The 22,146-nt window shown below is 44.4% G+C and overlaps 1 protein-coding gene across 1 annotated transcript in view; it reads right to left on the bottom strand.

Moving 5' to 3' along the window:
* Nucleotides 1-5,345: 5,345 nt before the first annotated feature.
* LOC104024675 (interleukin-1 receptor type 1) overlaps nucleotides 5,346-22,146 on the bottom strand; it is a 36,999-nt gene continuing 20,198 nt past the window's right edge. Inside the window, exon 13 of the mRNA XM_075722437.1 lies at nucleotides 5,346-5,369. Coding sequence (XP_075578552.1) covers nucleotides 5,346-5,369 — 24 coding nt within the window. The remainder of the gene's footprint in view (nucleotides 5,370-22,146) is intronic.

The raw sequence follows: 22,146 nt of genomic DNA, 5'->3' as shown, positions 1-22,146 counted from the left end.
AGATTGAATGAAGTTACTGAGATCATAAGAGTTCAAGCACTGAAGAGGAAAAATGGTGACACGAAAAAAGATAAAATCCTGAGATAAAAAGCAGAGATAGGCAAACAGCAACTCAGCAACATGAGGTTCATCCTGCTCCAAGAAACAGTGCTTAGCCTAGCAGCATGTTACTCCTGGCTGTCTAATTCCTACCTCTATTAGCCAGGAAATAATTATGGACAATTTTTGCACCCTGCTTGCAGACTGTCATTACACGCAGTAGGGGACACCTGGACACAAGTGACCCTGGCAGGAAGGTTTCACTATCTACATTTGTTGAGGCCAACCTAGGGAGCACTGGTGGAGTTAGCAAACAGCCGGATGGCAGGGGAAGCTGTTGTTGGGTGTGTCCATAGCCATGGTAGGTCTAACGTTTTTTAGCTGGTGGGGATCCACCCTACTGAGGTTGCAGTGTTCTTCCTGTTCCTCTGTGTTGTGGTGCCTTACTTGTGGCAGGCATAGGCACCTCATGCTTTGTGCAAAAGGGAAAATAGAAAGATTTTTCAAGGCTTATAATATTCTGCTGGGGATGAACTCCTCTTCCCCTAAAGTAAGAGTTGCCCCTGGTCTTTATCATTAATAATGCAGCCCTATTACCACCCACATTGTGATAAAGATAAATGGGCTGGTCCCCAAATAGCTCTGCTGGTTCCTTTCATTGAGAAATTTGAGACAGTTATCCCTAGACGACACTGTTGGGGGGTACATGCCTAACCAGAGTGTATTGGGTTTATGTGGCAAGACTTGGCAGGGTGCAGGGGTGGCTTCTGTGAGAAGACACCAGGAGCTGCCCCTACGTTGGACAGAGCCAGTTTCAGCTAGCTCCAAGACAGACCCACCGCTGGCCAAAGCTGAGCCCATCAGCGACATTGGTAGTCCCTCCATGATAACACATTTAAGAAAGGATAAAAACTGCTGCACGGTGACTGTGAGAGAGGAGTGAGAATATGTGAGAGAAACAACCCTGCAGACACCAAGGTCAGTGAAGAAGGAGGGGGAGGAGGTGCTCCAGGCACTAGAGCAGAGATTCCTCTGCAGCCTGTGGAGAAGAGCATGGTGATATAGGTTGTCCCCCTGCAGCCCACAGAGGACCGTGATGGAGCAGATATCCACACTGCAGCCCGTGGAGGACCCCACACTGGAGCAGGTGGAGATGCCCTGAAGGAAGCTGTAGCCCATGGAGATCCCATGTTGGAACAGGCTCCTGGCAGGAACCAGGGACATGGAGAGGAACCCATGCAGGAGCAGGTTTTCTGGCAGGACTTCTGGCTTGTGGGGGACCCACAATAGAGCAGTCTGTTCCTGAAGACTGCACCCCATGCAAAGCACCAACACTGGAGCAGTTCGTGAAGAACCGCAGACCATGGGAAGAACACACATTGGAGAAGTCTGTGAACAACAAACCCCATGGGAGGGACCTCACACTGCAGCAGGGGAAGGAGTGGCAGAAATGAAGTGTTATGAACTGACCGCAATCCCCATTCCCCATCCCCCTGCACCATTTGGGGGAAAGAGGTAGAAAAATTGGGAGTGAAGTTGAGCCTGGGAAGAAGAGAGAGGTGGGGGGAAGGTGGGTTTAGTTTTCTTTTATTTCTCACTATCTTACTCTGTTATTAATTGGCAATAAATTAAATTAATTTCCCCAAGTTGAGTCTGATTTGCCTGTGACAGTAATTGGTAAGTGATCTCCCTGTCCTTATCTCGACCCACAAGATTTTTGTAGTATTTTCTCCCCTTGTCCTGTTGAGGAGAGCTAGTGATAGAGCAGATTTGGTGGGCATCTGGTGGCCAGCCAAGGTCAACTGGCATGGCTGGGTCCCACATAACAGTAGGTGAGGACATGCATGTGGACAGAAAAGGATTAATAAGAATTTCAGTGTACAAAGCCATCAGTATTGTCATCATACTCATCTTTCTCCTTCATCCCACCAAGGCAGAGCTATTGTCTGTTATCAGGTTTTCAGCTCCACTATAGCTGCCAGCTAGTGTATTGAAATTCAGAGGATGTAAAATGGAGGTGAAAGTATCTTGAAGGAAGCAAATGGCTAAAGTAACAAGACCTATATCTGCCCTTTTTAATGTATCTGGCATGTATTTAACTTTGGGTTGCACATTGATACTTGGGAAGTTATTTGATCACCAGCAGTTTATAGATCTTAACAACAATAGTCATGCTTGGCAGGCCAAGGACAATATTCAAACAGAAAACAACGCCATCACCAAAGCCTTTGTATCTTAAAACCAGATTCCCTTTCAAAGAAGTTCTCAATTTCTCTGCTTCATGCCTTGCCCCAAAAGGAAAGCAGCTGCACCGTCATCCCACAGAGGCTGGATACAACCAGCCAGAACAAAAATAACAGCAGCTGTTCCGAATGTCATCGGGCTGCTGGCAGGATCCCTGTGGGGAGACCACAAAGCCCACCAGAGAGAGGATTGGTGCAGTACATCTGTTGCTTTTATGGAAATAAAAATACTCCACTGAGTCTCCAGAATCTTCCATTCTCAAGGGTGGTCCTGTCCTTGGATGTCAGACTGCCTTACAGTACAGACATGAGAGTGAGTCTGAGCAGGGAAGCATCTTTGGGCAAGAAACCTATCCGAAGTTTATTCATAAAAGAAAAGCTAAATAAACCAGCCCTCCTGTGTTCAAATAACTTCAGGGCACAGACAAGATGCATCTAAGTGAAATCTTCCAATTTTTAAGTTAGATCCAAGAGGTCATTGTTTGGTGCAACAGCACAGACTAATTCCAGAAGGCCCAGACCCTTATAGCCAACCCTCCCCTCAGAGTGGACAGGAAGCTAACCTCCTCCTGTGCAGCAGCTACTCTATTTCCCATTAGTGTGGAAACAGAATATTATTCAGTGCATCATTGTTGTTCATATCTGACCTCTTCTCTGAGAATAAGGAGGTTTTTTCTACACAGTTTCTTAGGAAGAAACTTCTACAAATACATGGCATTCTGGAAATCATAACTTGGATGCAAAAGACACAGTTCTTACTAATTTACACAACTAAAACAAATTGGGATGCTCCGGAAAGTCATTGAAGATAATTTGCTGACAAAGGATATTGTTTATAATGACTTCTTACTAAATGGTCTTGTTTGTTCCTTAATGTATATGAATTACTGGAAGTTAATGTCTTACTGATAAAAGAGGGTCATGACATACTGACAGCGTGCAGGAGCAGAGCTTTAGTTGTAAAACTTATTTCTATTTTTTATAATATCACTATTTAAGAAAATGTCTTACTTTGTCTATAGGTTATGGACTGAGTTTTTAGAAGAACATTTTCTATGATAATTACCTCACTGTATTTACTATCAGATCTGGCTGCAACTTGGAGCTTGCATTTCCTGAAAGTTTAAAATATTTTGGAAGGAAAAACAAGGCTTCTCACGAAAACTAGAACTTCTGAACTTTTCCTATGAAAAGGAAATGTCACCCACCTTATTTTTCCTAGAATAAAAAAAAATCAACATTTTTGTTACTTTTTCTATAGTTGAAGCAGCCAGATGTCCAGACCCCAAGGAGTTCCCTGCCAGGGTTCAGAAATCCTCAGAGCACCTAATCCTTAGACCTTTAGAGCATCTGTCAAAGCAGGGAGGGCTATGAGCATGAAAACCTTCTCTGCCCCTGCCTCCCAACAGCTAGTTACATGGAAACTAGGACAGAGTACATCAGCAATTGGGCTGTTTGTTGTAGAACTCTATGTACCCAGTTTGGCCAGCTGCAAGAAACTTTGGGAATACAGACATTTGCCTATCTCTGTAAGCTGTAAAGACACCAAATGGCATGCAGAGTTCCTTTCAGCACTCATTACTTCAGGTTTCAGGTTTGTTTCTTTATCTTATCTTATCTATCTGTTTCTTTATCTTATCATGAAAATATAAACTCAACACAACCTTTTTTCTCTCCCCTCACTAACCAAAACTCTTCTGTTTACAGAAAATCTTCTTGCAGCTCTCCACATGATTTCCTGCAAGTCTTCTTGGGAGATGAGCTGTTCCAGGAACCAAGTTTCTTTTCCCATCAATCTGAAAATGAACTATTTGCTCTCATCCATGGTCACCATGCCTACTCTTCCTGCATAACACAGTCTTGGTGTATCGATTGCTCACCACCAGGTCAAACTCCTTATTTCCATAGAATTCTACATGGAAAACAAACTGTATGTAACTATGGCCTGTAGCAATCCCAGGCAGGTCTTCACCAGGGCTACTTCACAGATTTGAGAGGTCTTTATGTACAACAATTTGGCCTGACAGGTGCCTATAAAAAGCAGCAGTTGCTGGGAAGATGCAGGACAAGCCATAATTCATCTGCTTTCCCTGTAGGATGTAGGTGGTATAATATGGGCAACACACTACTACACAAGAATTCAGTGCTGAATGGTGGAGTCCTTTCATATTAGGCAAACATTTTTCAAAGCCATTTATTCTTTGGACTTCTGGTCCATTGATGACTTCTGGGCAGCACCTCTTGGAGGCACTGGACCACAAGCTGCCTCAGAGACTCTGTGAGGAGATTAACCCACAGCTAATCAATGCTTACACTAGAAATACGAGTCCTCAGCATGGATTCAGCCAGAAATGGAGGTCAGTTCATGTCTGGTTTATTATCCAAACGTGTTTGATTAGAAACGTCTTTGTTCCACCTCATTTCTACAGTCAGCAGCAGAGCTTGCAGGGTCTCCTAGCAGCTTCTGAGGACCTCAGTGCCTTCAAGAGCTACAGGTTTCAAGCACTCCTGCCTGGTTGCTCTCGGAGTCCATGACCGGAGGCTGATCTCTTCCTAGACTTTTTGCTCTACAGTTAATAGCCTGTAGAAGAAAACTTGCCCAAGACCTCCCACATTAGCAGTGAAGAGAGTGCTCTGCGTTGTATGATGTGAGCAGGACCTTCTCTCTCTCCTCTCCTCACCACTTCACAGCCTCATCACATGCTGGAGTCTGACAGCCATACTAACTACCCCTGGCTCCCAGACGCATCAGTTGAGGACTGAGGCTCTAGGACAGGACCCAAATGTTGGAACTTTCATAGTTCCTGTGAAAATAAGTGAAATGCAAAGGCCACTCTGTCAGTCAGTTCTGTAGCAGAATGATTGTTTTTGGACAACAGATAAATTTTCACAGGAAATCGCATGAGATCAGGTGTCCTCTAGCTTTATTTGGATCCGTATTGTTAGACATTGATCTACACAAAGCACTGCTCTTGGAGAAATAATCTTACCAACACATAGAAAGTGATCAGCTTTCACTACCTGGGAAGGACATCTCATCTTGGGGTCATTTTGGATTTTCTCCTAAAACAGACTGTTGTTCAGAAGCTGCCAAGAGGGCAAACAGATTGTGAGGCGTTATTAGCGAAAGAACAGAGAACAAAACAGGAAATGTTGTTATACTGATCCAACATATCCTTATCTTGAGCACTGGATGTAATTTTAGTCACCAGTGACAAAAAGCATACAATAGTAACAAAAAAGTTACTAAAAAGAGCAGTAAGGATATCAGAGGTACAGAGGGCCTTTGCTACAAGGATAAACCAAACTAACTGGCACTCTCCAGCAGAGAACAGGAAGGACTTTCAGTACTAGGAAAAATTACACAGGGAATGATTTTTCAGTACCTCTCATGATAAAAGAAATAGGGAAATTATCAGGCACATGGTTAAAGCAGAGAACAATATACTTTCACATAATCATAGAATCATAGAATGCTTTGGGTTGGAAGGGACCTTCAGAGATCATCCAGCCCAACCCCCCTGCAGTGAGCAGGGACAGCTTTAACCAGATCAGGGTGCTCAGAGCCCCATCCAACCTGGCCTTAAATGTTTTCAGGGATGGGGCCTCCACTGCCTCTCTGGGCAACTGCGGTGGTGCACCTCCCCCCCCCCCCCCCCCCCCCCGCCCCCATTCCTCTTTCTCATCAACTGCTTTACGACCTCAGGAACTCCAGGCCGCGGCCTTTCTGTAGCGAGTTAGTCAGTTAAGCGCCCCTTAATTGTACTAGAAACTCCTACATGGCTGAAGCAGACAGCGGCCCTGTCCTTATCAAAATCTTCATATTACGGCTAACAAGGGGAGCAAGAACAAACAGCTACCCATGACAGCCTTGAAACAGAGTGGTATCATCATTACTGGAATTGAAGCAACTACCAACCCGAATTGTGGCTCGAATGGAAATTTACTGGTGATTGAAGTCAATCATTTCACAATCCTATAAACAGCAGTCCTAAGTGAGGCCCTTTGAGCTCTTCTGGACTGCTGCTGGCCACACCAGCGTCTCCCTCTGATCGAAATGCCTCTCAGAGTCTGCAAAACTAGCAGACTCCGAAAGCCTGCTGCAACCAGACGTCCATTGCTGAAGATCAACAATGGAGCCTGGGCTGAAATTATTCACTCCTCAAGGCTCTACTCTTACCCGTTGAGAAATGCCAAGGCATTAGACACGAGTATTTCACTAAACTCGAGGGGAATTTTTAACAGGTATACCATTTTCATATATGCATTCATATTTGTGAGTGTGCATGCGTGAATCAATCTAAGTAGTCTCTAGATGTATGATTTAATTTCAAAGAGAGTCTTTTACTGCTGTATTATTCTTATAGCATTACTCTCGTAAACCGTTGACCAAATCTGAGACTAAGAGTGGGCCCAGCCGCACCTAGGCTCCTCTCTGAGAAGGAGTTTAGAAAGCAAGGGGGTCTATTCTGAACCTCGTGACTCAGCGGGAGGGTTTCTGTATCCCCTACATATGATTTCTCCCTCTCTCTCTCTCTTGTGTAACCCAATTTCCTTTATACACTTCTTCTATGTACTAGATATACATATATACATATATATATTATCCTTATTCATATAAACCATTGCCCAAGTCTGAGACTAAGATTAGACTTAGCTGCACCCAGGCTCCTCTCTGAGAAGGAGTTTAGAAAGCAAGGGGGTCTATTCTAAACCTTGTGACTCAATGGGCGGGTCCTCCTTATCCCCTATATACACGATCCCTTTATGAATCATTCCAACTCAGTGTAATTCAATTTTCCTTTATGCGCTTCCATGTAGTAATAGAGTGAACCTTGCCATCTTCAAATCTGTAATTAAGTCACTGTTTTGATCAATTTTGTCTAATCACTTTATTAATCATTGATGATTGAGTGCTATTAAAAATATTACAATCAAATTTGGCGATTTGCTACAAGTAAATTCTAACTGTTACTAAACCAAACTGTGTATCACTCATTCATAATAAATTGACATAATCAGCAGGATTCACAAATCTGCATTCCTAACAGCAACCTGTTCAGTGCTTCACCACCTCATTGTAAAAAATTTCTTCCTTATATCTAGTCTAAATCTATTCTTCTTTAGTTTAAAACCATTACTCCTTGTCCTGTCACAAAAGGCCTTGCTAAAAAGATTGTCCACATCCTTCCTATAGGCCCCCTTTTTAAGTACTGAAAGGCCACTATAAGGTCTCCCCGCAGCCTTCTCTTCTCCAGGCTGAACAACGCCAACTCTCTCAGCCTGGCCTCGGAGAGGTGCTCCAGCCCTCGGATCATTTTTTTGTCCCTCCTCTGGACCCGCTCCAGCAGGTCCATGTCCTTCTTGTGCTGAGGGCCCCAGAGCTGGACGCAGTGCTCCAGGTGGGGTCTCACCAGAGCGGAGCAGAGGGGCAGAATCACCTCCCTCGACCTGCTGGCCACGCTGCTTTTGATGCAGCCCAGGATTCGGTTGGCCTTCTGGGCTGCAAGTGCACATTGCCGGCTCATGTCCAGCTTTTCATCCACCAGTACCCCCAAGTCCCTTTCTGCAGGGCTGCTCTCAATCCCTTCATCCCCCAGCCTGTATTGATATCAGGGGTTGCCCCGTCCCAGGTGCAGGACCTTGCACTTGGCCTTCTTGAACCTCATGAGGTTCACACAGGCCCACCTCTCCAGCTTGTCCAGGTCCCTTTGGATGACATCTCATCCTTCTGGCGTGTCAACTGCACCATTCAGCTTGGTGTCATCTGCAAACTTGCTGAGGGTGCACTCAATCCCACTGTCTATGTCATTGATGAAGATGTTAAACAGCACTGGTCCCAGTAAGGACCCCTGAGGGACTCCACTTGTCACTGGTCTCAGGCACAAAGGTGAGGCTGACAGGTCGGTAGTTCCCAGGGCCCTCCTTTCTTCCCTTTTTAAAAATGGGCACAACATTCCCCTTCTTCCAGTCACCAGGGACTTCACCTGACTGCTGTAACTTTTCAAATATCATGGGGAGTGGCTTGGCAACTACATCAGCCAATTCCCTCATGAGTCTGGGATGCATCTCATCAGGTCCCATAGACTTGTGTACATTCAGGTTCCTCAGGTGGTCTCAAACCTGATCTTCCCTTACAGGGGGAGGGGCTTTACCCCCCTGGTCCCCATCTTTTAGTCCATCGACTCAGGAGGAGCGAGGAGAGAGGTTGCCAGTGAAGACTGAGGCAAAGAAGTTGTTAAGTACCTCCACTTTCTCCTCGTCTGTTGATACTAGGTCACCATTCTTGTTCATCAAGGGGGGTACGCTTTCTTTAACCTTCCTTTTCTGACATACCTGTAGAAGCCCTTCTTGTTATTCTTTACATCCCTTGCCAAATTCAGCTCCAGCTGCGCCTTGGCCTTCCTCACTCCTCCTTACACAACTGGGCAGCTTCCCTGTACTCTTCCCAGGACACCTATCCCTGCTTCCACTGCCTGTGCAGTTCCCTCTTACTCTTTAGTTTGACCAGCATGTCTCAACTCAGCCATGCTGGTCTCTTTCCTTCCTTGCCTGATTTCTTACACCTGGGGACTGAGATCTCTTGCACTCTGTGGAAGGTGTCCTTAAAGATCTGCCAGCTCTGTTCCGTTCCCCTGTCCCTGAGGACCGTTTCCCAGGAGGTCCTTCTGACTAACTCCTTGAAGAGCTGGAAATTTGCTTTTCTAAAATCAAGGGTCCTGACTGTACTCCTTGCTTTTCCCATATCCCTCAGGAGTGTGAACTCCACCAATGTGTGATCACTGCAGCCCAGGCTGCCTCCAGCCTTGACATCACTGATGAGTTCACTTGCATTGGTGACTATCAGGTCCAGCATTGCATCCCCTTGGGTAGGGGTTTCTATTACCTAGCTTAGGAATTTATCCTCAATGCATTCCAGGAATCTCGTGGATTGCCCACAGCTCGCTGTGTTGCTTTTTCAGCAAATGTCAGGGTGGTTGAAGTCCCCCAGCAGGACAAGAGTCTGCAAGTGTGAAGCCTCCTGGAGCTGGAGGAAGAAGGCTTCGTCAGTAGGCTCCCCTTGATCAGGCGGCCTGTGGTAGACGCCAACCACAAGGTTCCCTTTGTTGCCTCTGTCTGATTCTTACCCATAAGCTTTTGACCTGCTCATGGCTATTCTTCAGGGACAGCTCTTCACACTGTATCTATTTCTTTATGTAGAGGGCAACGCCTCTGCCTCTCCTTCCTCGTGTGTCCCTTCTGAATAGCCTGTAGCCATCGATAGCCACATTCCAATCGTGGGATTCGTCCCACCAAGTTTCAGTTATGGCAATCAGGTCGTAGCTTTCTAGTAGCACAGCAGCTTCCAACTCCTCCTGTTTGTTCCCCATGCTGTGTGCGTTCATGTAGAGGCATTTCATCTGGGCTGTTGGCAGTCTCACCTTCTTAGTGGAACATCCCTTGTTTCCCTTGAGGTGTTTCACGGAGGTTTCCTTGTTAGCTCCTACTACCTCAGGACCTCCTGGCTCATCTCTGCAAGACTTTGACTGTGCTGTAGCATCCCCAGCATGCCTCTTGGCAACAGGCTGAGGGCTCATAGTAGCACCCCATCCCTCTAACCATTATGTACCATCCCACAGCTTGTCACAGGCAAGCCTGGTATGTTCCCCCTCCGCCTTCACATCTAGTTTAAAGCCCTGTCAATGAGCCCCGTAAGCTCCTGAGCAAAGACCCTCTTTCCCCTTCGAGAAAGGTGGCTCCCATTTGATGCCAGCAAGCCTGGTGCCATGTAGGCTGTCCCATTGTCAAAAAACCCAAAGCTGTGATGGTGGCACCAGCCACGGAACCATGTATTAATAGATTGGGTCCTCCTGTTCCTTCCAATGTCACCTCCCACAACTAGAAGGAGGGAGGAAAAAATAACCTGTGCCCCAGATTCCCTCACTAACCGTCCCAAGGCCCTGAAGTCTCTTTTAATCACCCTTGGGCTACGCACTGCAACTTCATCACCACCCACGTGGAAGAGGAGTAATGGGTAGTAGTCCGAGGGCCGTATCAGACTGGGAAGTCTCCTGGTGATATATCTGACCCAGGCTCTTAGGAGGCAGCAGAATTCCCTATGAGGAGGGTCCACCAGGCATATTGGACCCTCTGTTCCCATCAGAAGGGAGTCTCCTACAATGGTGACCCTTCTTTTCTTCCCTGTGGAGGTGGTAGTAATATGGGGGGTAGGTCTTTGTGGTCTTGGTGACTCCTCTGGTATAGATCGATCAACCTAAAAACAGAAACTAATTGCCACATGAAGTTGTCAAAATTAGGTGCACAAATATTGTCTGAATTGGGATTTAGAAAATAGGACTGACCCACACCTCAGGCAAAAATCCCATACGTCTGATGTCCAGCACTGCCTGAATTCATTCAAGGTCTCTTCTATGCTTAAGATAGGCACTCGACACACTCAGAACCCCATTCTCTGGAAAGGACAAGGATTTCTTGCCAATCTAAAATGATCTACAACTCAGACTGAGAACAACCCACAATGCCCAGACAAGGCTTTCAGTCAAAACACTTATCCAGAAACCAGAAGACGCAACTTTTAAGGTCTCTAGAGTCCAGAGGCTTCTATGTCATGGAAGGAATACTCCACCCTGCCCACTGAAACTGGGATGCTACATGTTGGGGATTATAAATCATGGGGAAGACAGAGAACAGGCAAGAGTGAATTTGACTCTAGCCACATGGGGGGTGGACATTAATAAGAAGACATTTGTGTTCTGAGGCTCTGACTCCTCTTAAGTGGGTTGGGCTCCCTCACATTTGCTTTCAACAAGCAAAACTGCACTACCAGGTACAAATTGGTCCAGGTACCTCAGAAGAAGCAGAAGGTGTCCTAGGAGGAGATGAGGGAGCATGTTCACCTTCAGGGCAAGAGAAGTTATCAGTTTCCTGTTGGTGCTCTAAACACAAGGCTAGTATGAGAATGAAAGACTGAGCGGGGGCGCACCATGCGTTCAGATTTTTTGTATCATCAGAACTGTTTCTTCTCTGTTAGCATCTATTCTCAGAAGACAAGATTGCCAACTCACATCATGACTGGGGGTGGAAGTAAGCATTTCCTATTAGTCGTCTCTACAGTCAACAGCAGGGGTCAAGAGTAGCCAAATTAGGGAGCAGAGCTCCCTCTGAAGGTCCTAGAGGTCCTTATCTTCTGCCATTAACCCAACAGGCATATTAGACCACCAGTTTCCGGGGGTGGGGGGTGGGGGGGATGTGTCTAAATTCAGGTAAAGACACTGCCCATAGGCACTCACATTTCTAGCTCTGCAAGATATCACAGAAGCAATACGATGTTCATGCAAAATAATTTACCCTCATATGTTCAGACAACCGGAAATATTCTGAATGAGAGTGCTTGTGTGGAGAGCTCTTTTCACAGACTTTCCTCTTGCTGCTATCACAAAGCTGATGAATACTGTAAAGTCAGCGTAAAGTTTCTGTCAGGTTGGTTTTCTGCCCCAGCAAAACCTCAGGTGTCAGATATGACCTTTGGGAAGCCACAAAGTTTGAATTTTAAGGGCTCATCAGAAATGGCAGTCTATCATACAAAATAAAACCAGAAAAACAGTTTAATCTCTCTGCACATCACTAGCAAAAGCACTCTTTTTCTGTGAATTCGTATCCTAAAGGACAGAAAGGCACAGTTTAAAAGTAGTCATCAGTAGAACAGCACCTCTGGCTGATAAGCCAATGAAGGAAACATATCTGTAAAGCAATTGCTACATCTTTGAAAAATAGCTGGGGGGATACTAAAATCCTTGAGTTATTATTCTTATTAAAATACTCCATTTTTTAACTTTAAAAAGTTTGTGTTTTCTTTCTGGAGAAGTTTATTATGAAGTTTCAGAAAATACTGAAATACACCACAAGAACATGTCTGATGAGAAAATCTAAACAAAGAAAAATTAATTCTCTGTAAACAGTTTGAATCTAGATGAAAACTACATAGACTTAGCAAAAGAAATAGAAAATGAACATGACTGTGGCATGTTTTCCAGCATATTCATCACAGCAGCAGATTAGCATATCAACCCAGCATAACAGAGTACACTTCAAATACATTTTCAAGAAACAGCATGAGAAAAGGAGGGACACATCTCTGGTCTGCAGATTTCAGAAGAAGAAACTTCCAAATGCACAACTAAGTATTGTAAGAAATGTTACTGTAACCTTTTCTAGCCAGCATGAAGATGAATGAGATGATGTGCAAAAAAACCCCTGAGATCACACACTTCAGTGGGTATACCTTTCAGTTATGTTTCCTTTCAGTCAATCAGCTTCCTACCTGTAACCAGTTTTTCCATCAACTTCACCTCTAACTCCCTATTGGAAATTCCATTTGCCAGTAAATATTTCATATGTTCCAGCCAAAGTGGACATGAGTAATTCCGATTATCTTTTTTATTTGTTGTTTTTTCTGTTGTTGTTGCTCTTTTGAGCTGGAGAACAGAAAGCCTAGAACGAATATCCTGCCATTAAATAACATCTGCACGTCAGTATTATGGACAATTCCACCTTTCGTCGTAGCTAAAAACATGGAATTTAAGGAGGTTGTAAGTAGTATTTGTCATAACTATTCAGAGGCTCATATTGACTCTAGGAGAAGTCCTATTCCAAATACACGGTTATAACTGCATTTATGTCTAGTCCATGCGTCTCCCTGCACCATGCCAAGAGAAACATCTTTGAGGTTACAGGTACATTTTTTTCCCCATTCCTTATATATGCCAGAATCAACCAAATTCACTGTAGGCCATTGTGTTCATTTGTACTCAATTATTACCACCTCCTATTTTTTCTGGTTTGGTCATTTGAGTCAAACAATGTCTGGAAAGAAGGAGCTAACTTCTTATGGCTGAAATTCTGGGTAAATTAATGAGAAGGAAGAAGGACCCGGAAGTTTCAGTCAAAATGTAACATCCAATAGGAAGCAGTAAAACATTTGTCTGCATCAAGACAAAATAAATATTTATGTTCCAAAGACTAAGGCAAAAGAATAGTGATGACAAAACAAGTAGAAGCTGCTCTAGCAAAATGTTTCTAGGTGGTTTTCACCAACAGGGTCCCTTCAGATGGTCCATTAAAGCTTGAAAAGACCAAGAATAAATTTACTGTGACAAACACTGGAAATCTCAGATCATGAATCAACTATTTGGTTCAAATTGGGGTTACTGAAATGACGTGGTTTAGCCCCAGGCAGCAACTAAGCATGCAGCTGCTCGCTCACTCCCCCTGCCCCGATGGGATGGGGGAGACAATCAGAGGAGTAAGAGTGAGAAACACTCCTGGGTTGAGATAAGAACAGTTTAATAATTGAAATAAAGTAAAATAGTAATGATAATAATAACAATATAATAATGATGATAATAATAACAATATAATAATAATAATAATAACAATATACAAAGCAAGTGATGCACAATGCAATTGCTCACCATCCCCTGACCAATACCCTGACAGTTCCTGAGCAGCAATCGCTCCCCCCAGCCAACCCCCTCCCAGTTTCTATACTGAGCATGACGTCATATGGTATGGAATAGCCCTTTGGTCAGATTGAATCAACTATTCTGGCTGTGCCCCCTCCCAGTTTCTTGTGTACCTGGCAGAGCATGGGAAGCTGAAAAGTCCTTGACAAGCATAAGCAGTACTTAGCAACAACTAAAACATCAGTGTGTTTTCAGCATTCTTCTCCTACTAAATCCAAAACACAGCACTATGCCTGCTGCTAGGAAGAAAATTAACTCTATTCCAGCTGAAACCAGGACACTGAAGTCACAGAAAAATGCCACATTTTCACAAGAATAAAAAGGAACCCATTGAGGCAATGTAATAGACAATGATGGCAGACTGAACTGAGATGAAGAAACAGGCAGTGATAGACAAAAGAAATAGACAGTGATGAATTTTGAAGAGTCTACAGTTCAGACAAGATGATTCCTTCCAAAACTTGCCATTTATGGAATTAAACTGTCAATAAATGACATGAAAAAAAGACATGAAAGAATGCTTGTCAACAGCGGTGGTAGCAAACTTTGATGGAATAGCTCCATCCTTGTAATGCTTTTATAGATCAAGTCATAGAAACATGACAACAAGTGTGCTGGTTTAGACCATCCAGCTCTGTACTTCTTCTGTAGTAAGGACTATTAGGAAAAGTAAAGAGTAAGATCACAGCCAACATACACCATAACTTCACCTCAGTACTCGCCTAGCCTCCAATTGCTCTCAGCACCAGGAATTCCCTGAACCTGTTATGTTTTGTCTGTTTATTCACCTCCTATTGGATCTCTCTTCTAAGTCTGGTCTCCCGAGGAACCTGTGTTCCTACTTCGGCAGCATCCTCTGGCAAGGAGTCACACAGGGCTGCTATCTCCTTCCTGAATCTTCTCTTTAATGTGCTGGACGGCCAGCACTGAGATTGTGCTGAAACTTGATAAAGGAATGGGTAAAAACATGAGAAAAGTTGTGTTGGTTGCAGAAAATACCCCTTATCTGAAGCTTGTGTCTCAGATCATGCTGCTTACTGTGGGATATGACCTTTTCTGCTCAACCCCTTGAGCAGGGCAACTGAAAGACCATCTGCTGCAACACATAGAAAAAAATCCTTAAAATCCAAACATGTGGCCAGAGAAGAGAGATATTATCTCAGTGTGTTCCTGGTGTGGTACTGCAATCTACGGAGGGGGCTCCGAAGGACCATACCTGAGTACTGGAAACAGTATAGCCACTAGAACACAGACCATCGAACAGCTGTTTAACCCTACCAAGGCTGTGCTTTAGGAGCAGTGCTTCTCATGCCATCCTAAACATGCACCCTTGCCTTCCCTGCCTCTCCTGTGCCAGAAAAAAACAGTTTGTGTTACCAGATGGCAGGCAGTTCAGAAAACAGGTCTGCCTAAGAAATAACTGGCCAAGAGAAACAACAAAAGCACAGTCATTTTCCACATGGTTTGGTCCTGGGACAGGTTTCACAGGCAGCTGTGCTGGCACAACAGAAAGGGCAGCCTTGGAGTGGGTGTAGGCAGACAGAGGGAGCAGGGCAGTCCAAACTAGTGAGGACAGGGAATAAGCACCTGTCAGACCATGCCAGAATAATAGCAAAAAAAGTGTCACAGCTCTCTTGATGTCCAGCTGCACTGGATGGCCGCACCAGCATGGCGCCTGCAGACATTTCTCTGGTAACTTCATGTTGCATGAGTGTTTGCTAACCAAGAACTAAATGTGGTTTTCTTCAAGAGAAAAGTTGACTCTTAATACCTCCCACGGTCCAAAGTCACCTTAATAAGGAAAGACAGCTCTATTGTTTTTCTGGGGGAGGATGTGGTTAATTGTGTTACGCAATAACAACAGACCAACACAGCATTATTGTATCTGAATGGAAATAAGCTCCACTCTGTGTGGTTTTCAAGGTTTACAGGACAGCGTTTGGGTTCTGATACTTCACCCCAGGGACTTTCTTTCCCACCAATAGCAACAGACTTTGCAGGAAGCACAAAAACCTTTTTCACACTCAAGAGAGAAAGTCAACAGCCTGCCCAAGTTTAAATATTTGCCAAGTAAACACGATAAAAGCATCGCACTGTAGAAACACAACTTCATTTGACACCTATGGCTACAGGCAGTGGCAAAATGCTATGAAATACTGGGGCAACACAGGCCAAACAAGCTACACAAAACCCAGCAGGTTTCACATGGATTTTTGTTTGTTGCTAGAGAGGCAGAAAGGAATCAAAATACTAAAGAAACTTCAGGGTTCAGACACCAGAAGTTATCCTTATCCCAGGGTTTCAGTGGAGCTCAGATTTCACATCCTGAGTGCTGGAGATAAAAATCCTTGTGCTCTGGACTAGCCATGTCCCAGCAGCTTCAAATGTGCACAGCTCCCTGCTGACACTTGCAGGCAAACAGGCAGACAGGAGACCAAAGCACACTGAGAGTTCGGAGCACCACAAGATCTCCAGGAGTGCTAATATGACAATGTTACTTGCTTTTGTTCAACCACCACTGCGTTCTGAAACTTGCAAGAATAAAACACCCTGGGTGTTTTTAGCTTAGCTAAGAGCTAGTGTGGACAAAACCCATCAGCCTGCCAGCACAAGGTGTCTGTGCCACCAGTGCTGCAGCTTGGTGAGGCCAGATCAAGCAAGAGGAGACAGACTTCATGTGGGAGCATCTCTGGTCTACAGGAACAGCTCTTTTTAGGGGCCTACCTGCTGTTGGCTCCATTCCTTGACCTTGAGGGAGTGCATGAGGAAGTGCTAAGAATGACAGGCCCAGAATCAGACCTGAGACACTGCATGAGCAGCCTACAGGATGGCCACAGCACAGAATTGGCACGGCCATGGCATGGGAACCAAGCTGGCTTGAGCTGACAGCAATGAGAGGTGCAGATGGAGCCGACACCCTTGGGAGGCTGTCCATGCAGGTGCAGCACCAGAGCAAGGGTCACCTCAGCTTGGATGCCCACCAGAGCCCTCAGAAATGTCACCCAAAGCTGGAGAACACTGAGGCTGGGCAGAGAGGGAAGGCGGTAGTAGCAACCTACCTGTCTGCCCTGGCTTAGGGCACCTGCCTGGACTGCAGTTGAGATGTCATTCAGATTTTCAGCAGCTCCTTTTGCCGCTGTTGAAGACAAAACACCTGGCTCAGATGGCTGCTGGCCTGAATCTGCAGAGTATTTCTTGTGCTCTTCTCCAGTATTTGTTGTTCCTCTGATTTTTTTCCCAGCAGCCCTTGTAAGTAAACTGGGTTCTTTGGCTGTGAGACAGCTCTTGGCCCAAGGAATTGGTCAGCTGGAGCTACTGTAGCTGGCAAGACTCCCCCTAGCCCTTACAAGTCCCTAGCCAGAGGAACACACAGACTTGCAGTATCTGTAACCAAACTTCACTGCATGTCAGAAGCCTTGTTTTACTCCCTAAGGCATTTAGGATCACCTGCAGGTGGGCACCTCCTGCACCCCGTTATGAAACACAGGTGCAGGTTTTCAGTGTAGGTCAAAAATGACTGCTTCCACAGCTGAATCCCTACACAATCTATAAAGTCTCTGCTCCCCTCTGCCTCAAAAGTGCTTTGTACTCACTGCTTGAAAAGCCTTTGCTAGCAACAAACCAGGAGCTTTTAGGGGAACTAAAAATCTGCTCTGATCTAAGGCAAGGGAAGTTCCACAACACTAGGTCTTGTGATGGGAACATGGTGATCCAAGAGGTGGCCTTGCTCAGGAAATCAAAAGAAGATCATCAGGCTGATTGGACTTACCTTCAAAGCGAAAAGCCAAGAGCGGTGAAATATGCCCATAGTAAGTACATTTGTGGTTAGAGATGAGTACATACAAAGATAAAACAGCACTTTACTGTTTTACGTCCCACAAGTAGTTCAGTATGTTACACATGATCTTAATCAGTAATTATGTAGAATGCTGCTGGCTTTATTCCTCCTCATCTCCTCCCTTCTTCTCTCCCAGGCCAGGCCACAAAGAGTTTATGATGCTGCCAGGTCTAGGTCAAATTGGCTAAACACTTTTAAAACATTACAAGGATTTTTTTTTTTTCCAGTTAGCCTCTTACTCAGTTGAGATGGTATTTAGCTGCCAAAGAAGAAGTCATACAGTTATTCTTAAAAATGGCACGTTTTCTTTTGCAAAATATGCACTTTGATTTACCCCCCATTGTGATATGGTCAAGACCTCTCTTTTTATTTCCTATGAAAGACCATCTCATACTATCCACCAGGACCCTACTCTCTAAATGGAAATAGCCACTACCCTGTATCATTCACATCCTTAGGAGAAATGTATGCAGTGACTGCCTTCTCAAGGGCTCTAGCCCAATTCCAGCTAGGATGTGTTGTAACTCACAAGTGCAGCCGTATGAGTAAGGTGGTTGTTTTTTGTAAGAAGCAGCTGTGTGCCACTGAGTATGAGGTAAGCAAGCAGCAGCCTCTTTTGGTGGGTTTCACAGAAGAGAGAGAGATAGACTGAAGAAGAAGAGAAACAACTGCGTGGCCTGACTCCCAGATTCCTGAAGCCCTACCAAACCCACTGAACCCCTCTCTCCCATAAGTCCCAAACTCCCCCAGGACACTAGTGACTGCTTATAGCCTCCCCACAGCTGGAGGAGAAAATTTCAGCTTTAGCAGCACTGTATGTTTGAGGACCACACAAAGCATGCCTGGGGCTGCTCTTCAGTCATTAGGTGACCTTCATGTATCTTAATGCATATACTACTATAACAGTTTAAGTTGCCACTTGAGTGCTCGTTACAAAATCCAACTACTACTGAGAGCTCCCTGAACTGATGTTAGCATTATGAACCACTCTGCCCCAGCCATCCTGTGCTAATTGCTTTAATCACTTTCTGCAAAGTCTCATCTTCACTATTAGTTCTGGAACTCAGAATCTACATTTTTCCTGAGCCATGGCAGGATCTTTTGGTTTGGCTGCATTTTTAATTCTATTATTATTATTAAGACAGGCATTAATCCAAGTAAAAAATTTTGCTCCGCAGAGATTTTGGCAAAGGTTCTAGATAAGCATTAAAATCATCCAATCATTTTAATTTTGCAAACTCTCTTCAACTTACAAATCATATGGCTGTACTTAAAAAAGAAAAAGAAAAAGAAAGAAAGAAAGGTAAAAAAAAAAGGCTATATACCAGCAGTGAAAAGAGGGTTTGCTAGGTACCTGGAGACCTGGGCACATCATCCAAGGCAAGGACTGGGGACTGATCATTTCAGGTGGCAGAGACACTGGCTGTGAAACTAGAGTTCCAAATCTCCAGAGCAAGGGAGAACTGGCTGGTGCTTCCTGCTCCCAGGAACGTTGTGATGTTCAGTTTTGGATGGTCTTCATGATGCACCCAACTGCTCCTCTCTGGTGGCAGCCTTGAGGCAATTCTTCCTCAAGGACACCAGGACCACTGAATCTTGCCTACTGTCCATCTGCAGACCAGGGTCCTACAAACACTCCAGCATTCCAGACTCCAAGATTTTCTCACCATGTGACCATTGGATCCATTTGTTCCCAGCTCAGTGGGCTAGATAGTTAAATTAGGCACAAATTCTCCAAGTCAAGTGAGCTGTGGGACTCCCAATTGCCTGGGGAGCACACAGTTGGTAATGGTCCTCCAGCCATCACATGCAGCTGATCTGCTGGAATGCAGATCCCAGAAGCAGTGGTCTCCATTCATAGTCGTCGTCTTGGAATAATCAATGGGAAGTGTTGCTCAACATAAAGCAGTCAGATCTAATTAACATATGCTAGAGGCTGACAAAGAAACACAGCTCTACAGAGGACAGCCCCTCCCCATTTCTCAGTTAATTCGGAGGCACTGAATTAACAGATGTATGGACTCAAAGGCCAAAAATTTCATTTTCCACTGAAGTCCCTGCTAGTTCCTACAAAGGATGGGGAAAGCACTAAAAATACTAATCACAGCATAATTCAGAACAGCAGTCATCAGAATATCTTCTTTTTTTTTGACTCCCTCTTGGTGGGTTGGGGTTTGGGGTTTGGTTTGGTTGGTTTTTTGTTTTTTTTTGGTAATGTTGTGGCTTGCCATTATTAGCAACAGAATTTTGTAATGATCTTATGTACACAGAGTGGCTTTTTAAAAAAATGTTCCGCCCAGCTCTCAAGCATCACTAGGTGGAGGCATTGCACAGCACAAGGCCGGTGCGGCTCATGGCTGCGGGGTTTTGGGATCCCCACAGCCACTGCCTATGGCAGATGTTATTACTCCCTCACCAGCCCTCATGCTGGCACCCCTGATCTTTTCCCACCCTAAGTTGTTTACTCTCTTGGACTTGACCCTTTCCTCAGTAATAAGCCAGTTCATCTCCTAAATTAGGTACCCAGCTAACTATATGACCCAACCCTCCAAAAATGTCAAACACGCCAAAGTTAGTGGTTTTTAGAAAGTGACAGCAGACGGTGCTGGCACATCCTTGGCTCATTTAAATACATATGTGTATCAAGCCATTCAGATCTAGGCTAAGGAGACATATTTTTATGAAAAACTTGGCTTCTCTTGCAGAAGTCAGCATGTGTTCTATTTTCTTCAGTCTCTGAGGAGAATCAAGTCCTGTTTACTCTAAAAATACAGGAATTGGAGCCAGATATCAAGCCGAACCAGATGTCACGACCCAGAAGAGAGCGTACACAGATGGTAGGGGGACATATGGCACACAAGTTCTTTCCCACTGTGAGTGTCCCTGTCAAGACAGTTCTTTAACTTTTTCACTATTTGTTCCCATAGGCAATATGTAGGGGAGTTAACTGCCAATTTTTTTTTTTTTCTGTTTTAAAGGGACAGACGAATCTTATTTCTTGTAACTCCCAAATATCCTGCTTATTAACTGTTTCAGAAGTGGGAGAATTTATAACCTCCTTTACCTGTCTGTAACTTCTTTACTCCTGCAAAGATTCATTTATCCTGCCACTTCTCCTCTGCTCCATTTGAAGTGATGTGGTTGTGGCACACCTTACCCAGAAAGTACAGACCTCGTTGATAGAGTCTGAGTGTGCTCCTTTAGTAGTGAGAGGTAGGATAAGAGTAGGTAGCTCGAATTTCTTTCCAAATCCAACTGCTTGTCCAAGTCACCCACTTCCATGGCACAGAAGAAATACTTATTTACATATATTTGAAAAAGAAAACAAACAATATGATTATTAGAAACACTGTGCTCAAAGAGAGAAAAAATACCTTCTCTTAAGGACTTGAATGTGGCCCTTGCCATCTTTCAGGAATTTGTATATATTCACGGTATATAAACTGAGCAAGAAAGTGCAAAAGATCAAAATCAGCATTAGAGATGGGAGGAGAGATGAGGCAGCACTGGTGTGTGTTACCATGGACAATGCAGGAAAAGGAAGCACTCCCCTGATACGTATTGCTGGTGAGATGAGGGAAAGCAGTAACACTGATTTTAATAGCTGCCAACAGAAATAAAGCCCATCAGGGAAACTGCTTCGTCTGGGGTGGGGGCGAATCTAATGAGACAGTGTTCAGAATTCCCCTTCTACTACAGCCACTGATGTGCTAAAAAAAAAAAAAAAAAAGGCAAGATCAAATGTGTGGCTGGGGGCAAAAACAAACCAGAAAAACAATTTACACATCTAAGTCACCTGATCTGGAGCAACAATTCAATCCTGGAGCAGAAAATTCACCTTTATGACTTGGTGAGCTTTCTACCTTTCTTCAGGGTAAAATACCAACTCCTGACAGCCACCGTCATTGCCAAGCAGAGTTCTAACTCCAGTCACCCGGGTGCTTTCTCGGAGGAAGTCACACGAGTTGTACTTTTTAACTGTGCCACCTGATGCCCAGCAGACATCAGACTCCTTTTTCCAATCCATTTCATCATGGGAAGCAGTCTTAGAGTGGGCTGAGGACACAAGTGGTTTGTACTACTTTCCAGCTCACTTTTACTGACTAAAGTTCAGTTTGTCTCAACAAGTGCATCAAGTCCTGGTTAATATTATCCCATCTTAAAAGAGAACAAGCATACGTGTTGAGTGGTGTACTTTGCCTTTACTCTTGGGAATAATGAGTATAGGGATAAGAGGAGGGAACTCCATTGCTCCTGTGTTCATGCATTGTAGCATCTATAAACCAAGACCTGAGAGTACTCTGGAGTAAAGCTGCTAGCCGCTGATTTTACTTACATGTATTCTGAAGGATGTATTACATCGTAGAGCTTAAGTATTTCTAGCAAAAAAAAATGTCTCTCCTTTGTCCCGTTTTTTATAAACATTAACTGTATTCTGCCTGCTTTATTTTCAAGCTAACTGCAGCTATGAAAGGATGTACAGTAGTTAAAAGAGCATAACCTC

This window comes from Pelecanus crispus, chromosome 1 (genome assembly GCF_030463565.1).
Source record: "Pelecanus crispus isolate bPelCri1 chromosome 1, bPelCri1.pri, whole genome shotgun sequence".
In the NCBI taxonomy this organism is placed as follows: domain Eukaryota; kingdom Metazoa; phylum Chordata; class Aves; order Pelecaniformes; family Pelecanidae; genus Pelecanus; species Pelecanus crispus.
This window is presented reverse-complemented; position numbering and strand designations above follow the sequence as displayed.